Consider the following 17309-nt stretch of genomic DNA (forward strand, 5'->3'; position numbering starts at 1 on the left):
GAGCCCTGACTTAGAACAATTAACTAATAGTGCTCACTTCACTAATAGAAAAAAAAAAAGCCCTTAGAAAGGTGCCTCAAATAATAAGCACCCAGTAAATGCTGGCTCTTGTTATTCATTCAAGAAATATTTGCAGAGGGCTCGCTGTGTGTCAGGTCCTGTCCTAGAAGCTTCCTGTAGCCATAGAAGCAAAACAGGCCCGGTCCCCACCCTTGAGGAGCTTGCTGTTTCTGACTGTAGGGGTCGCTGTAGAGGCAGCAGCATGTCATTGTTGGGGCCACCTCATGCTCTATATGCCTCCCCTCCCTTAAGTATAAGATGTTTCTTCTCATTAAAAAAAAATCTCTTTTAAACTTAGAAGAATCCACCAAAAGAAGAAAAATATTAGTGCCATCACACCTGAACTTCAGCATCACAAACCTCTCACATTGATCCATGTGCAGACACTGCCAGTACTTCCAAGCAGATTCTGAGAATGGGGAGGCCTCTTTCACCAGTGGCATTCCAGTTAGAGAGTCCTCTCTCCTCCCCCACTGGCTGTGAGCATCCAGGTGTCTCACCATCAGTGCGGGGACCCCTGAGTTTTAGCTCTACCTTCCTCCCTTCATTTTTTTTCAGAGTTGCCAGGAGCATCTCAGGCTCCTGATCTTGCTCCTGTGACCTACCATGGCTCAGGGAAGGACAGTCCCTATTCCCTTTTATAAAAAAATATATTTTATTGATTTTTACAGAGAGGAAGGGAGAGAGATAGAGAGCTAGAAACACCGATCAGAGAGAAACATCGATCAGCCGCCTCCTGCACATCTCCCACTGGGGATGTGCCCACAACCCAGGTACATGCCCTTGACCAGAACTGAACCTGGGACCCCTTAGTCCGCAGGCTGACGCTCTATCCACTGAGCCAAACCAGTTTCGGCAGCCCCTAGTCCCTTTACAAATGACGTTTAGGGAGGAGACATTCTTGACATCCTAAGTTTGTGGTTTCACCTGGAGGCCAAGCTGAAGGGTGGTCTGTGTCAGCACTTTTAGGCTTGGGAGCAGAGGCCTTGCATGCCAACCACTTCCAGTTCTTGAGCCAGTTCTGACAGGACTGGGACCCCACTTGAATAGAGTGGGGTACAGCCGGTGGAATTCACGGAGCTGATGACTGGTACCTGTTGTTCCTAAGAAGAGCCCTGTGCTGCTACATGCCTCCTGAGTCATAGCTTTTCCTTACGCCCCACTCTGCTGGTCCGGGTCATAAAACTGGGCTTCTGCTTTGGTTTCATTGGAGCCCTGCAGTTCTCTGAGTGACAGTGCCTCTGAACAGGCTGATTACAGAACAATTATCTGTCCCTAAACACCTGTCTAGATTCTTTCCACTTCCCACCCCCTCCTCCTCTCTACCTTGGGCTCTTGCAGTATAACTACTGGTAAGTCCATGAGAGCATCATGCTTCTGCACTCCTCCCTGCTTTGTACATTCTGTTTCCTCTGCCTGTATTTTCCAACTTAAGCTGCGTCTGAGTTCCCCTTTACCTCATTGACTATTAGATATTGAACTGCTGGCCCTTCTTCAGCATCTAGTCTACAGATTACTCAATTGTCCCATACTTCTAGCTCATCTTGGCTCCCAGAAGTCTCCCTTTCTTATTGAGGTACCAGGTATTTCTACTGGATTCATAAACCAGAATACTCTGCTAAGGGCCCAACTGTCACGTATAATATTGCTTCTGTGTAAAAATGCAGGCCAAAGTCTTGAAAACTGATCTACCAATGGTGTTTTAAAACAGCCAAATTTATAAGTTGTAGACTGACCATAGCAAAAGTTATATGCATGTGTGTATGTATACATGCACACATATGTATTGATATATTATATTTATATCTTCTGCATTTATGTATGTATTTTATGAAACGAGGGAAGAATGAACAAGAATTTCTTAAAAATAAGAAATCAAGAAAAACAAAATTAGAGTATATTCTTATTGAGTGAATATGAAATTGTATGGATAAGGGAGAGAGGGCATGCAAATGAGGAAATATGTGAATGAAACGTTGGATGTTGGTATTTGAATAGGAAACATGTTGATGTTTGGGCCTCCTTTCCTAAATTCAAAATGGAAATATATCTTTCACATATCTATATGTACTTCAGAGCCATATCTAAATGTGATACTAAGGTAGAAATATCCATTTTATCTTCCAAATGCTAGATAGAAAACACTTTTGTGGATGTGGACGAAATGTGTGAATTAAAATAACATTCAAATAGGAAATTCTGGAATGAAGAAAAACAGCTTGTTTTAAACTGCACTCAGAAACTATGGTTTCGATAGAGTTTTAAACCCTACTAATTTTTCTTGCCTGGACTAATGAGATAGTTGGACCTAGTAGTTAGTATGGGCTGTGCCTTCCGGGACCTGTCCACGAACCTTTGTGCAGGATAAATTGTGTGTGTGTGTGTGTGTGTGTGTGTGTGTGTGTGTGTGTGTGAGATTATCAGGTATTGCCTAGAGCTGTGCAGCGAATCCAGGATTAGAAACCGTGCTTCAGTGGAGAATTAGGAGGGATGGGAGTGACTTATTGTTACACAACCAAGGTAGGTATGTTGTTTTCTCTTCCAAACCTTGAAAAGGAAAATCAAGTTAACTCTACTCAACAAATATTATTGAACTCCTCTCATCTTGGACTGTTATTGTTGGTAATTACTGGGATAGAAAAGAAGTGTTATGTACAGTTCTTGCCCTCCAGGAGATTAAAATCAGTCTTTCTGAAGATATAAGACTGTCATATAAAGCAATTAGACAAGAAACAAATATATAAGGTGGCACAAAGTGCTACACTGAAAAATAATGGTGGTGCATAGTAAATAATCAGAGCTGTGGAATATTGTTAAAGGAAAATAAGTGTTGAGAAGATGGGATGTGACATGTTAAGGCCAGATTGCAGTATAATTCCAGGGTTATTTTAATGCCTAGTTCTGTTTTATAGAGTGTAAAATATAGTGAAGAAATTATAAGTAGACCACTGTATAAACTTTTTGCCTGAATTGTTTATAAAAATCTAATCTTACACAGGAGAAAAGGACATTAATTTGTGTCCTGAACATTTTTTTGTAGATTAATTCACAACTACCCCCAAAACTAATAGTAGAGCTAAGAGAAGACAAACCTAATGCTTGGTCATTGAATTAAAAATTATTTTTTCTGCTCTAGATGGTTTTGCTCAGTGGATAGAGCATCAGCCTGGGGACTGAAGGGTCCTGGTTCAATCCCAGTCAAGGGCACATGCCTGGGTTGCAGGCTCCATCCCCAGTAGGAGGCATGCAGGAGGCAGCCAATCAATGATTCTCTCTTCATTGATGCTTCTATCTCTCTCTCTCCCCCCCTCTCCCTTTCTCTCTGAAATCAATAAAAATATATTAAAAATTATTTTTCTGACATTCCAGAAATTTACAAAATTTCTAAGATTGTCAACCCACATAGCAATCATATGAAGGGGAAGTTTTGAACCTTACCATCTGTTTTTCCTTTTTCTAAGAACACACTCATCTCAGAATGCTACAAAAGACAACTTCTTTTCATAAATTTAGGATTCCCATGTCGACTTGTCAGTTCATATTCCAAGGGGAAAGGAGAGAGTCTTTGGTCTTAATATATAGCAATATAAAACACTATATTGTAAATTTTGTATGTATTACAGTTTAGTTCATTGTGATTACCATTCCTCCCTCCCTCCCTACCTCCTTCCCTCCTTTCCTTCCTTCCTTCCTCACCCAAGGACTTTTTTCCATTGATTTTAGAGAGTGTGTGAGGGAGGGAGGAGGGGGAGAGAGAGAGAGAGAGAGAGAGAGAGAGAGAGAGAGAGAGAGAGAGAGAGAGAGAAATATCAATTGGTTGCCTTCTGCACGTACCCCAACCAGGACAGGGATTAAACTCGAACCCTAGGTACTTGCCCTTAGCTGGAAATAGAACTCGGGACCCTTCAGTCTGCAGGTCTATGCTCTAACCACTGAGCAAACAAGCCAGGACTTCATGCCATCTTTTAAATCATAATGTTAAACTAGGTGGCAATGCAAAGGAATATTTAAAAGCAAAAATAATTCTGTAACCTTACTTATTTGAGCTAACAAGGATACACTATTATGAAAAGGCATAGAAGTAGGTGGCAAAGTCACCACCAATAAACAAGACAATTGACCACACTTATTGTTTTCTACATGGACGGTGCCCAAAAGAAGTACAAAACTGGCCCCTGCCCTGGGAAAGCTTATCACAGAATGACTCAAAATACACATATCCATGGCAGAGATGAAAGCAGGTTAACAGGCTGGATTTGCCTCCTTTCTTTTCTGCTTTCACAGCATCTAGACTTGCTCTCACTAAGCCTCTTATCATACTGTTTTGGTCTTCCTTTCTAGATTTAAACATAACTAACTAATGGAATAAAAATTGCTATCTATTTAGGGTAAATTATATCTGTATTTGCTTCTTCCAGGGGTCAGTTAACTATGGCCCTGCAGGCCAGATTTAGGGCCTAGTTTTGTATGATCCCTTGAGCTGAGAATGGTTTTTACATTTTACAATGATTGTAAAGAAAATAACATGAAAAAGAATATCTAGCAGAGATGTATGTGACCCGCAAAGCCTAAAATATTTACTCTCTAGCTTATACAGAAAATTTTGCTGATTTTTGTTTTAAAGAATGACACCCCCCCCCCCCCACCAACATCTCAATGAGTCACAGGAAACTTTTGGAGATGTAGTACTTAGGAATATGCTAAGCTCCTGTAGCAAAGAGACCCAAAATGCAGTGTTCAAGTAAGAAAGAAATTTATCACTCAACTAACAACAATCTAGACGTAGGCAGGTGGTTCCAGGGCTGATGAGTAGAACTGCCATGAAATCATTTGAGGCTCCATAATGCCCTTGTCCGCACTGAAGAACTTGGCTACCACAATATCCCTATTCCGCTCTGAGGGAAAGGAGAGTGGAGAGTAATCCATTTCCTTTTTACTAATGAAGTCTGGATTGTAACACATGTCACTTCTATTCACATCTTGCTGGCCAGAATTTAAGTCACTTGGCCACTTTAGCTGGAAAGGACTAGGGAATGTAGCTTCTAACTGGACAGCCATGTGGTCAGGTGGAAGTAGGAAGTTTTGTTACTGAACAGAAAAAGAGAATTGTTGCTATAAGAGGACAACTCGTAGTCTGCTAGGGTGAGGTAGACAGTTAGTATTATCGCATTATTCCCGATATTTATTGTTGAATGCTCAGCAGGTAGCAAGTTCTCAGTATATCTTTGTTAAATTGAGTTAAGTCAGCAGGAAACTGGAGACAGTCCTTAGCCCAGGAATGGGCATTGAGGGAAGAGGCAAGCTTGGTGGATTAGTGTAAGGCTCCTGGGAACAGAAAAATCAGTAATGAAGATTATAGAGCTTCTAGTCAGGTGAAGACCAGAGATAAGCTTAGATAGGAAGTGAATCTTATGTGCATTATCCAGGGGTGTATCCGAACCTCAACAAAGCAGATGCGTATGCAGAGCAGAGGTTAGAGTTCAAGGCTGGGTAACTGAAGCAATAGCTCAACTTTGTAGATTGGGCCAACATAGCGGGGCTGGGAAATGATTTATTTTAGAGTCTGCACAAATTACCAGAGCTCTTTTTTTTTATTGAATTTCTGAGCAACAAGACTTAATTCTGAGCCCCACTTTCGATTTTCTGTCATCATTATTATACCTGGCTCAGAAACCAAGGGGTGGCAGATACGGATCCCAGAGAAACAAGGGCAGGGGTTGATATAGGGCTTGTGTCTGAACTCTGGATTGAGAACAGATTATATGTGCCTTGTGTCCTTTGATACTTTATAACCGTAATGCTGTTTTCTTTCTTTTTTCTTTTTTTAAAAATATATTTCATTGATTTTTGTACAGAGAGGAAGGGAGAGGGATAGAGAGTTAGAAACATCGGTGAGAGAGAAACATCAATCAGCTGCCTCCTGCACACCTCCTACTGGGGATGTGCCCGCAACCAAGGTACATGCCCTTGACCAGAATTGAACCTGGGACCCTCCAGTCTGCAGACCGACGCTCTATCCACTGAGCCAAACCGGTTAGGGCTGTTTTCTTTCTTGCAGTGAAAATAATAATAGTTAAAAAATAGCACAATTTTGATAGGGTGATTAATCATGATAATTGATATTTCGTGTGTTATTATTCTAAAATAATTTGATTTTATTATCATTAAAGAAGGATTACAAAAGCAGAACAAACTCCCAAAATTGATGTCTCAGGTCAAATTGGCCTATTAGGTAGAAGATGAAATTGTGAATTTCAGCACTTCAGCTCTGCATAATTGATGGGCACTACATTCTGTCTCTTTGACTATTCAGCAAAGATTCTGCTAGAATCTGTTTGTGCATGAGGTTGCAGAATTTGTAACCATCACATTTTATAGATGTAAAATATACTATAGCTCTCTATTGCTTTTTCTTATCAATCAATAAGTATAATCAAACAATAAATATAGATAATAGAAATCTCACCTTGATACTGTTATGTTTTCTCCTTTTTAAACAAATAATTCTACTGGAGCTGAGCCCCAAACACTGGCACATATGTGGATAAAAGGATAGTCAGCTTTTTGAATGAACACTTTTTTTTTCTTCTTCTACTTCTTAGGGACAGTATGAATATTTGATTAGACCTCAAGGAAAATATAGGAATGACTTGTGATTCAGTTTTCATTTAAAAATCAGTATGTATATATCTCTCTTGCATTTATAGTTACTCTCTTAATAGCTTTATAAAGAGTAATTATAAATGTTTTTAAGATTTAGCTAGGTTCTAGATGTGGGATAATTTACAAGAAGGAAAAACACCTACTTCACGCATTTATACACTTAATATGAAGGTGAGTAATTGGATAGTTTAAGCAATAGCTCATATACCAATAACTGGTATTAGTATACAAAGGTACAGCTGAGCCTTTTGATCTACTGTTAAGGCTAAGCCAGTGAAAATTTATTGTTATTTATTTATTTTTATAATAAATGTAAACATTTTATTTACTCGGGGTTTTAATAGCTTTAGTTAAGGCAGAAGCATGTTTCATAAAGTATGATAGTTCATGAATTTAATTTTTCTTATGTATTTAAAACATTTGCACATGATAGCTGACAAAGTGTATGCTCTCGTTTAGGTTCAATTTGATATAATATTTTGTTTGGATAAAGGTCCAGCAATTTACTGATTCTTTTCAAATAATTTATTTAAAATTTTATTTATTTATTTAAGTTAAAATTATTGGGGTGGTATTGGTTAATAAGATATAAGTTTAAATTTTAAAAAATTTTAATTACAGTTGGTACACAATACTAAATTAGTTTCAGGTATATAACAATATTACTGATTCTTAAGACTGTTACTTATGTTCAAATGCTATTGAGGCTGCCATATATAGATAATGAGCCATTACCAACAGAGGAATACATTCAGTCTATTAAAGTTGTGGTAAGCATCAACATTGTCATCATCGTCATTATCATCAATTCATCATCATTCCTGTTATTTGCTTAACATTTCTGCTGATTTGGTCTTAGTCTTGAGCAGAATTGCAGTTGGAAGAAGAGATGATAAAGAGGATACTGTTTTGGCTCATTTATCCTCTTGATTTTACTGGTAACAAAACAGCTGGTAATTTCACTAGTGGGATTCTGAGGGACTGCTTCACAGGAGCCCAAAGCATTAATCTGGTTATAAACTCAAGTGCCAAGTTTAATTTTAATCTACAGTGAGGGTTATAACAGTGAGCTAAAACAGAATACTCATATTGGTTGATCTCTACTGCTCTCTCTGAAGGAAAATGTACCTGGAAGCAAATTGTTATCAGAAAGTTATTTGTTAGCATGGAATCAAAACAAACAAAATGGATGATCTTAATAAGTTGTATTATAGCTGTTATATATAAAATGTTAATACTTTAATTTTAAGCTCCAAATTATAGCGACATTTTGTTTGTAGTCCTAGATCCTGACGACATTTTGTTCTACATTATTAATGGAAATTCCAACAAATGAGTCATGAATGGTTTGCTTAAAGTCAACCATGTAGTTGCTAAATCCAGGAGTAGAACCTAGTTTTGTTTTTGTTTTATTGAATAGATGGTTGGTGCTTATGTTTTTGATTTTATTACTGTATGTAAGTTTTTATGTGGCTTCATATTCACAATATTAAGACAAAAATATTTTTGTAAATAGTACATGAATATATATATGTATATATATGTGTGTGTGTGTATATATATATATATATATATATATATGGCACTGAATAAAAGTATAATTAGCTGTAGAATTGAGAGACATTTTTGAGATTGTTTTGGGGTTACTATCCTGATTGATGAGAATAGTAAAATGTAGTAGGGAAATTTCCAGGTTGACTTTCCAATAGTATATCCTTGCAGTCCTTAACCTAGTATTGAAAGGGCATACAGAGGTCTAAAGAGTATGTGGCATCATTAGATGCAGGTTTGCTCCATTAAAAAGTTGTGGGTTGCTGATACATTTTGCACAATAACTTTTAATGAAGAATTATTTTTTTTTAAAAAAACTTTTGGTTTTGAAATGCTGAGAGATTACATGATATAAGTAGTTCTGTAGATTTGAAAAGCCTAAATTGCTCTGAAGATCAAGATAAATGTATTTATCTTCAGAATATGTTTTTATAAAAGTTAACTTAAAATGAGTTAACTTAAAAGTTAACTTTAACTACTCTTCAGAATGTGCATTACCATTATGTTGGTAGGGCATTATCTCTATTTATTATCTATATATTAGAGGCCTGGAACACAAAATTCATGTATGGGTGGGGTCCCTAGGCCTGGCCAGTGATCAGGGCCTATTGGGGCCATTTTGTCCAGTCCTGATTGGGGCCGGGCTGGGCTGGTTGGGGCTTGCCGGCTGCCCGCTGGCTGCCTGCCGGCTGCCTACCAGGGCCTATGGGTCTGCTGGCTGCTGGCTGCTGGCTGCGGGGGATGGACCAGGGGAGGTTGGCTGTGGGAGCACACTGAACACCAGGGGGAATCTCCTGTGTTGAGTGTCTTTCCCCTGGTGGTCAGTGCACGTCATAACGACTGGTCAACCAGTCATTCCAGTTGTTCGGTCATAACAGTCACTTAGGCATATATATATATATATATATATATATATATATATATATATACTCAGCGACCAGAACGGTGGAATGACCAGAACGACTGGAATGACAAGTGGCTATGATGCACATTGCGGCAGCCAACCAGCTTGATCTGAGCCCTGAGCAGCCCCCAACATCCCAATCGGGGGCAAGGCTGGCCGGCCAACTGCCCATAGCCCCTATTTTCTGTCAGCCAAGCAGGCCAGCCGGACCCCACCCATGCATGAATCCATGCACTGGGCCTCTAGTTGTGTAATAATAGGAAACACGTTGGCCTCAGTTGGGATCGTAGATCTACCATTTGAATTTGGTGGGTTCATTCCTATCTCCTATCATAAGTGCTTTGATAGTTCTGTTGGAGGAAGTCATTGAGAGGACATGACTGCTAGTTGACTCTTGAGCTGGATCCAGGCAACTGGAGGCTTCTCACCTCCTTCACTGTCCTAGGAGGGCATGTTCTCTCCACCATTCCCACAGTAGGAGCTGGTTTCAAAGACACAACTTTGAGAGAACAATGTGTTGTTGAGACCATCTTGACTGAATATGTGACTGAAACCAGTTAATGGCTCTATATAAACTTTTAAGATTCTTGTAGGCACGGACAGAGTTCTACTTGTCTTTCAGCCTCCAAGACAAGTCTCCTATGTAAATTCCTTTGCATATTAAATCGGCCGCCTACCAATCTGGAGTGGCCTGCCTATTTATTCAGTTTCTCCTTGCCCTCACGTCCTGGGGCCAGTTTCAGGTTTCACCTGGGAGTCTCCGAGGTTTCCAACCAAGTTCCCAATATAGTAAGTTCATAAAAATGACCTCTGATTTTGAGTCACTTACAGTGATAATCGCAAGTGTCTCGGCTTCTCTGTGCCTTTCTCCCCTCACCGGTAATTTCTATTTAGATGGACCGAATACTCCCACTTATTCCATGTGCTGTGAAGCTTAAATGAGATTGTTTATGTTTAAGGACTTTGCAAACTGCATATGCAGCCTTAATAAAATTTTAATGGTTTTTAAGATGGTTACTATTATTTTGCCTTGAAAGTTTGCACTCTAAAGACATGGATATATTGAAGGGAGAGTAAGAGCTATGGACAATCACTATAACAATAGTTCTAATTTGGTATATTTATAACCTGAATTTAGAAGACAACAACCTTTCATAGAGACTGAAACAACTTTGGTGAGTGGAAACATTCTCAATCAAATGCACCATGCCTGGGATTAGACTGTTTTTATAATTGAATTTGAACGTGGTACTTTTATTAGTCTGGTTATGTGGGAGGAAATCAATTGAGGTTTCTACACCCTGCAGATGGGATAGAGACCTGTCAGTGGGCAGAGGCTTATCTAATTCATGATGGCAGTTGTAGTGATGCAGTTTAAGTGCAAAAGAAAATTCTTACCACTTTCTTTGGTACTGAAAGATGAACAGATCCCGTCTCTTTACTTTTACTACTAATGCACTTCAACTGCTTTTAAAAGCTCCACTCTGACTCCCTTTTTCAGTAAACACCCATATTTGCTATCACATACATAATTGCATTGAGCTACATTCTATCAGCCTATTTCATTTTTATTATTTTTGTCAAACCAGAGGATATTTTTTCCATAGTGAATTTTTTTGGAGATAGTGGAAGGGAGAGACAGAGACAGAGGGAGAGAGAGAGAGAGAGAAATCCATGTGAGAGAGACATATGATTGGTTGCCTCTCATATGCCCTTGACCCAAATGGAACCATAGACCCCTCTGTCTGTGGGCTGATGCTCTAATCACTGAGCAACACTGGCCAGGGCTATTAGCCTATTTTAGAGTTACCAGTATTCTCTCTCTTCCTCTCCCTTCCTCCCTCCCCCCTCTCTCTCCTCTTTCTCCTCTTATATGGGTCATTCATAACATATTTAAATCTCTAGAAATTCTTACTACATGAACTCATCACTCCATCCTGGTAGTCCCATGACTAAAAATGAATATTTTGAACTAATTGCTTCTGAGCCTCCTTATTTATTAACAAGTGCTTTAAAATGCCACTAGTTGTTTTCTGTTTTCTCAGTGGGATTTTTAGTCTCTGCACACAATAAAAATGGAAAATGTTGAGAAAAACTTTTAATGTTAAGCAGTTCTCCAATTAGAAGGATCCAGTGCAGCATGGGCATGTTGCTAAGTTTTCCTGTAGGTCTTCGTAGTAGCATTTACAGGCTCTTTTCCTCAGCCTGCTTTTCTCTGAAGCGGCAATTTTGTCAGCCTTTGTCAGTTCTTCTTTAAAAAGAAATACAGTTTACATTGATTTTTGCCCATAAAAGAACGATCATTTGTAGTTATCTAGAAACAGAGAGTAGTAGGCAGGATTTTACTTAAGAATAATTTGATTGCCAAAACATTTTATGTCCATTTTCAAATGTGTAAACTGATATTGTGTGACTGAGTTTGGAATAGGGAGACTGGAAGTGAGCTCAGAATATTGCCACGATGGTATTATGGCTTTTGGTCGTCTTAGTGGGTTCCATAGTCTCACTGCATGTAAGAGTAACACTAATCAGTATCATAGTCCTAATCGCCAACTCATGGTGTTTACATGCCGCCCGAGCTAGCGTAATCTCTGTAGCTGGCATTGGGACCTCAGAGTGTGTTCTGATAACCTCTATGCTTTATTTTCTATGCTTATTCCTAGCAGGAGGCCTTGTTGAGAAATTGCATAATACATACCCGAATTAAATGATTAATTCTGAAAACTGAAATGAAGTAAAGTTCATTCTCACATGGTCATTTCCTTGACTTGATTTTCTGGTGAGGAACAGAATCAGGTTGTATAGTAATAACCACGGGAACCCAGAAATCCCTCTGAACGTTATATAATCCTTGAGATGAAAATAGAAGGCAGGAGTGCTAATTTTACAAATTGGAAGCAGAAACGCAAATGGGGAAAGTGACCTTTCTTAAAATCACTTCTAAGCTAGTGACTTACAGAACTAAAAATGTTATCTTATATAATTACTTTTTTCTGAATCATTTTCTGTGTCTTGCTCTCGTCTTTGCCTGTCTCTCTGTGAGTGGCAGTAGAGCACTGATAACGAATGCCACGGTCGGAGGTGGTGCAGTTTAGAGGAAGTAATACTGGGCCAGAAATTGTCACCCCGTTATACCTGTAGCATGCTGCGTGCCTTTGGGTGAATCCTAGGCGTGTTCCTTGGCTCATGGAGAAAGGAAACAGGAATTGTGGCCCCATCCAGTTTCCAGGGCTTTGCGAGAGCAACATGGAATGTGGGTTTAAAACCACTACATTGATTATGGCAGATATTGCAGGTCATTGTTAAATATTGGAATTGTGAATATGGGAACGGAGGAAGTTTCTTTTTGAAAACAACAAAAGTTTCTTTTTTCCTAAGACTTTGAGCAAATCCCCTGGGCCTGACTTCATTGACCTGGACAGGTGCCCATTCCTGCTTGGAATACTGTGGACATGAGTAAGAGATGCACTGATTGCTGATTGGTCCGGGTACTTTCAGCACGGACGAAGTTGTAGGTTAAGAGTGGGGAGGGTGAATAGGTGTCTTTTATATTTTTTTCTTTTCTCTTTAACCAAGAGGCTAAATTGATGGTGGTGACAGAAGCAACGACAGGTGTCTATTCCATAGGCACATGAGGTCCTGCCAGTCCAGCCCAGCCTTCCTCTCCCGCCCGTCGGTCCGTCCGCGATGGCTGCTAGTCACTGTTTTAGACATGGCATGCCCTTTCACAAGCTCTGCTTTTTCACAAGCCAGTCCTATGATCGAATGCTTTTCCCTCTCCTTGGTAGCTGGTGCATCCATGATCAAATGCCATCTATTTTATGGATCCTTCCCTTTCAGCGGTTCTCAACCTGTGGGTCGCGACCCCTTTGGCGGTCGAACGACCCTTTCACAGGGTTCGCCTAAGACCATCCTGCATATCAGATATTTACATTATGATTCATAACAGTAGCAACATTACAGTTATGAAGTAGCAACGAAAATAATTTTATGGTTGGGTCACTGTATGAGGAACTGTATTTAAAGGGCCAGAAGGTTGAGAACCACTGCTAGATGATGTTGGCTGCTTTCCCTCCATGATCCCACAACACTTTGTGCTCCGTGTGTTACAGCATTCCCTTCATTGTATTGGGATTATCTGTTCCTTCCTCTAGTCTATGGGTATCATTTATTTTTTATTCTTTTAAATTAAATCTTTGTTGTTGAAAATATTACATATGTTCCCCCCCCCCCCCATTTACCCCTTATGGCCCACCCCCACCCCACACCCCGGGCCTTCACCACCCTATTGTCTGTGTCCCTGGGTTATGCATATATGCATACAAGTTCTTGGTTGATCTCTTCCCACCCACCCATCCCCCCTCCCTTGCCTTCCCTCTGAGATTCTATGGGTATCTTGAGGGCTTCTCCACATCTGTATATTCCCAGTGATGGGTACAGACCAGGCGATTACATCTTTATTCCTGAAATGTATAGGGCTAGAATGTTGGGGAGTTTTGGATTAATCCTATAATCTGTTTCATGAAGGTTGTGTGGTTCTCTGAGATTCCTGCTGCACTGCTCCCAAAGAATGATCGGAAAGGCGCGAGAGAACTTTGAGTTGTCCCGTGACTGGGGGTTGGGTGCCACGGGCGTTCCTGGGCTGGCACCCAGGCATGCTAAATGTTCTGCAGTTCATGGGACAGTTTAGCACGAGGTGGGATTGTTCTCTCCAAATGCCAGTGGTTCCTCCGCTGAGAACTACTTAACTAATCTACCTAGTCTAAAGCATAGAAAATAGGAGAATGATTTGATCACAAGAAAAACCAAAACAAAACAATTTCTCTCTCCCGTAAGTCCTTTGCACACACTATGAATAGGAGAGCCTTATGCTCAGTTAGCAGATGGCTTAGATGTTTTTTTCCTGTCCACTGAGTCCAATTCTCTCCCTATGTGTTTCCCTATATCCTTTGGGTGGCAAGGTTGGAGTGCAAGGCTATTCCAGGTGGAAGCACTGGGCACAGGTTTCTGCACTCCCTTGGCTAGGCTTTCTCTAAGCCAGAAGAGAGGCACATGGGAATTAAGTTCTATGACAGTCTTTCCACAAATATGGTAAGATAATTTGATCTTAATGTTTCATCCACTTCACAGAAGGCTGAGAGTGACTAATTACAATGATCTTTTAAACAATCTATTTAGAGAAAACCTTCTGGCTAAAGACATCACTGTGGAACATGGCACATAGATTTAAATCCAATTTTCTGTCATGAGGTGTCAGAAAAACTAAATGTCTTTATCGTGGTCTTTTAGGTTCCCGTCTAGAAAGTACATCTTCTTTGTTCTCTGTTGACACTGATGTGGTGGTAGTGTCCAGGATATAGGAAGTGTACAAGGAGAAAACTTGAGAGTATACTTTCTTTTTCAAACTGGGTTCTTTGATTCTTTACCTCAACAGTGACATTTTGGAAAAGAGATTCCTGAAACACAAGCTCAGTAATTTGGTGGTTTACTGTCTGGTTATAAGTAGCCTAAAGTCTTGTTGAAAGAGTTTATCAGGGAAGTCAGAAACTTGGTATTTATCATTGTTTCTTGAAAGATGTTGCATCTAAAGGGCACTTTGTAAAACCAAATTCTAGTCGATTTAGTGTTTGTTTCTCTTTCAGACACTCCCAGAAGTATAAAAGCATCCACTGCTACAGCGGACCAGTTCTTTCAGAAGCTGAGAAATAAACATGAATTTACTATTTTGGTGACTCTAAAACAGACCCATCTAAATTCCGGAGTTATTCTCTCCATTCACCACTTGGATCACAGGTAAGTGTGGCTGCTGGAGTTTCCTGTGTTTTTATTACATCCGGTTAAATGAGCACATGAAAGAGAAGCAAACAAAAGCAAGACATGCTATATCCAAGATTGGGGTAAACAGCTACAATAGTTGTGCTATGTTATGCAAAATCACAAACAGAAGTCATGGAGATCTGCCCCAAAGCAGAGGGAGCTGCTTTTGATGTTGCTAAGAGCACACAGAAGTCACCATTCCTAAAACAAATTTACCAAATCACTGAATTCCTCATGAGACACCTTCCTCAATGTCAAATGTACTTGTTATTGTGACTACTTATATTCAAAAACACTATTTTCTGTTTCTTTAGGAAATTGCCTGGGTTTTGAGTTTAATAGTCTTAGAATTTTAGCCCTGACAGGAAACTTTTTGTTCAATACAGTTGTGGATTGCAGCGGTTGAAGCTGTGTCCTTGAATGTGAGTTAAACCAGAATGCTGTCTAGTATTTCCCAGCTTCTCCGGTGTGCAGAAGCATGAGCAGGAGAGCAGGTGGGACTACTGGGTAGGAGCCAAAAGAAATTCATTCATGTCACCTGGCATATGCATAAATTGCTATTAAATAATACCAAGCAACTTAAAACGATTCATTCCTTCCTGAAAGAATAACTCCAATTCTGCCAATGGAAGTTTCTTCACGTTCATCATTTTGAGTACCTGCATGACCCCTTACTATCTGTGGACCTTGGGCAAATCACATCACCTCTCTGCACCTCACTTTTCTCACCTGTAAAATGAGGATAATAGTAGCTACTGTATAGGTTGCTGTGGAGATGAAAGAGTTTAAGTATGTAATGTGCTTTATGTTTACGAAGGTGTTAACGATCCTTTTCAGGGGCAATCAGAAGTTTCTTGGTTTCTCTCATCAGAGACGAGGCCACCTTGGACTTTGCAAATCTTTACGAAACACTAAAGGGCAAACAGAAGCAAACGTATATGGAGAACATGGAGAGCGGGGTTCCTAGCCACCCTCTCTCTGCTTACACTCAGGCTTTACGGCATCACGTAGTTGATAGTGACAGAGTCAGGACCCAAACCCACTTCCTCTGATTCTTGAGTCCAGTGTTTTCACACGTCCACTGTGACATCTCCTAACCTCCCGTCACCCTGAAAGACTGTGTTATTGTTCATGTTGTTCTTTTTTCCCGTTATTGTTGCGGAAGTGATCGTTCTTTGTTTCGTCATTTCCTTTGTCACTTATTTATTTATTCTCTGCTTTCTTTCACACAAAAAGTTTAAGGTGGCTTATAGAGATATCTTTGGGGCAACAAGATGAAAATAAAATGAATTATGTAAACCAGGGCAAAGAAAGAATTGAAACCCAGCTGGGTGATTAAGACAATGCAACCATTCTTGGTTCTGAGACCAGAGTCGTATTTCCCCAATGGCCTTCTATGGGCAAATGTAGTATCTTTAGAGGGACAAGTTCAGGGGGTTTCCTGTCGCTGGTGACATCACGCCACATACACTTTGGAGAAAGCACATCTGCATGGATGCCAGTGATGTGCGTCTCCGAGTGGAGGTCTTTAAAATGGGACTTGGTTGTGTGTCTGAAAGTCCTGTACAACCAGGTTTCCCTGCTTAACACGCCAGCAGTGCCTGCTGTATGAAACCCTGATAAAGGATCATGTCCTTCAAGAAATACTCCATGTAAATTGCTTTCCTCAATTTGGCTTTTGAGAATAATATCGAATTCAAGTTGGACTGCTGTGATAAGTATCCAAATGATAGGTGTGTTTTTTGTGAGAGTTAATGTTGAAAAATGCCTGTCAAAATGAATATTGATCTGTTATCCTCTGACTGGCAGGGGTTAGGTGCAGGCCCAGCTCCCCATAGGTTCTTCCTAGCTCCTGGGAGAGCTCTTCTGCACGCTGCGGGAAGCTAATTTTGGGAGATGGGTGAGTGAGGTCCTGGCGCTTCATCAGAGCACGTTTTGCCTGCTTGGTAGGAAGCACAAGAACAAGAACTGGAGCTGTTCCTCTGTGAATCAGGCTTGGTGAGTTAGACCACAGAGTGCCTGCTGGAGAACCCTGAGAGACATTCACATTATTAGCAGAGTTGAAGTGCATCCGTTTCTCTGCTCTTCATGTCAGTCTCTGGCTCCAATCTTATCTCCATTTGGGCTGCTTCGCAGCCTGCCCTGGAGCCAGATTAAGTAGGAGGGAGGCAGTAAGAACTAGACCCTGGGCAGTGCCTGCTCCGGCACTGGCAGAGTTGGAGAAAGTGATATCATTCAGCAGGAGTATAAATGCCAGGCACAGTGGCCAGTCTGCTCACCATCTGTGTGTCACCCGCCTCCTTTCTCTCTGCTC

General features: G+C 40.3%; 1 protein-coding gene across 2 annotated transcripts in view; it reads left to right on the forward strand.

Moving 5' to 3' along the window:
- Window positions 1–17309, forward strand: part of NELL2 (neural EGFL like 2) — a 327688-nt gene that overhangs the window by 36558 nt on the left and 273821 nt on the right. For both annotated transcript variants that reach the window (XM_081083919.1, XM_081083918.1), the window contains exon 4: window positions 14821–14971. In XM_081083919.1, coding sequence (XP_080940045.1) covers window positions 14821–14971 — 151 coding nt within the window. The remainder of the gene's footprint in view (window positions 1–14820; window positions 14972–17309) is intronic.

Source organism: Myotis nattereri (genome assembly GCF_964212035.1).
Source record: "Myotis nattereri genome assembly, chromosome: 2".
NCBI lineage: Eukaryota > Metazoa > Chordata > Mammalia > Chiroptera > Vespertilionidae > Myotis > Myotis nattereri.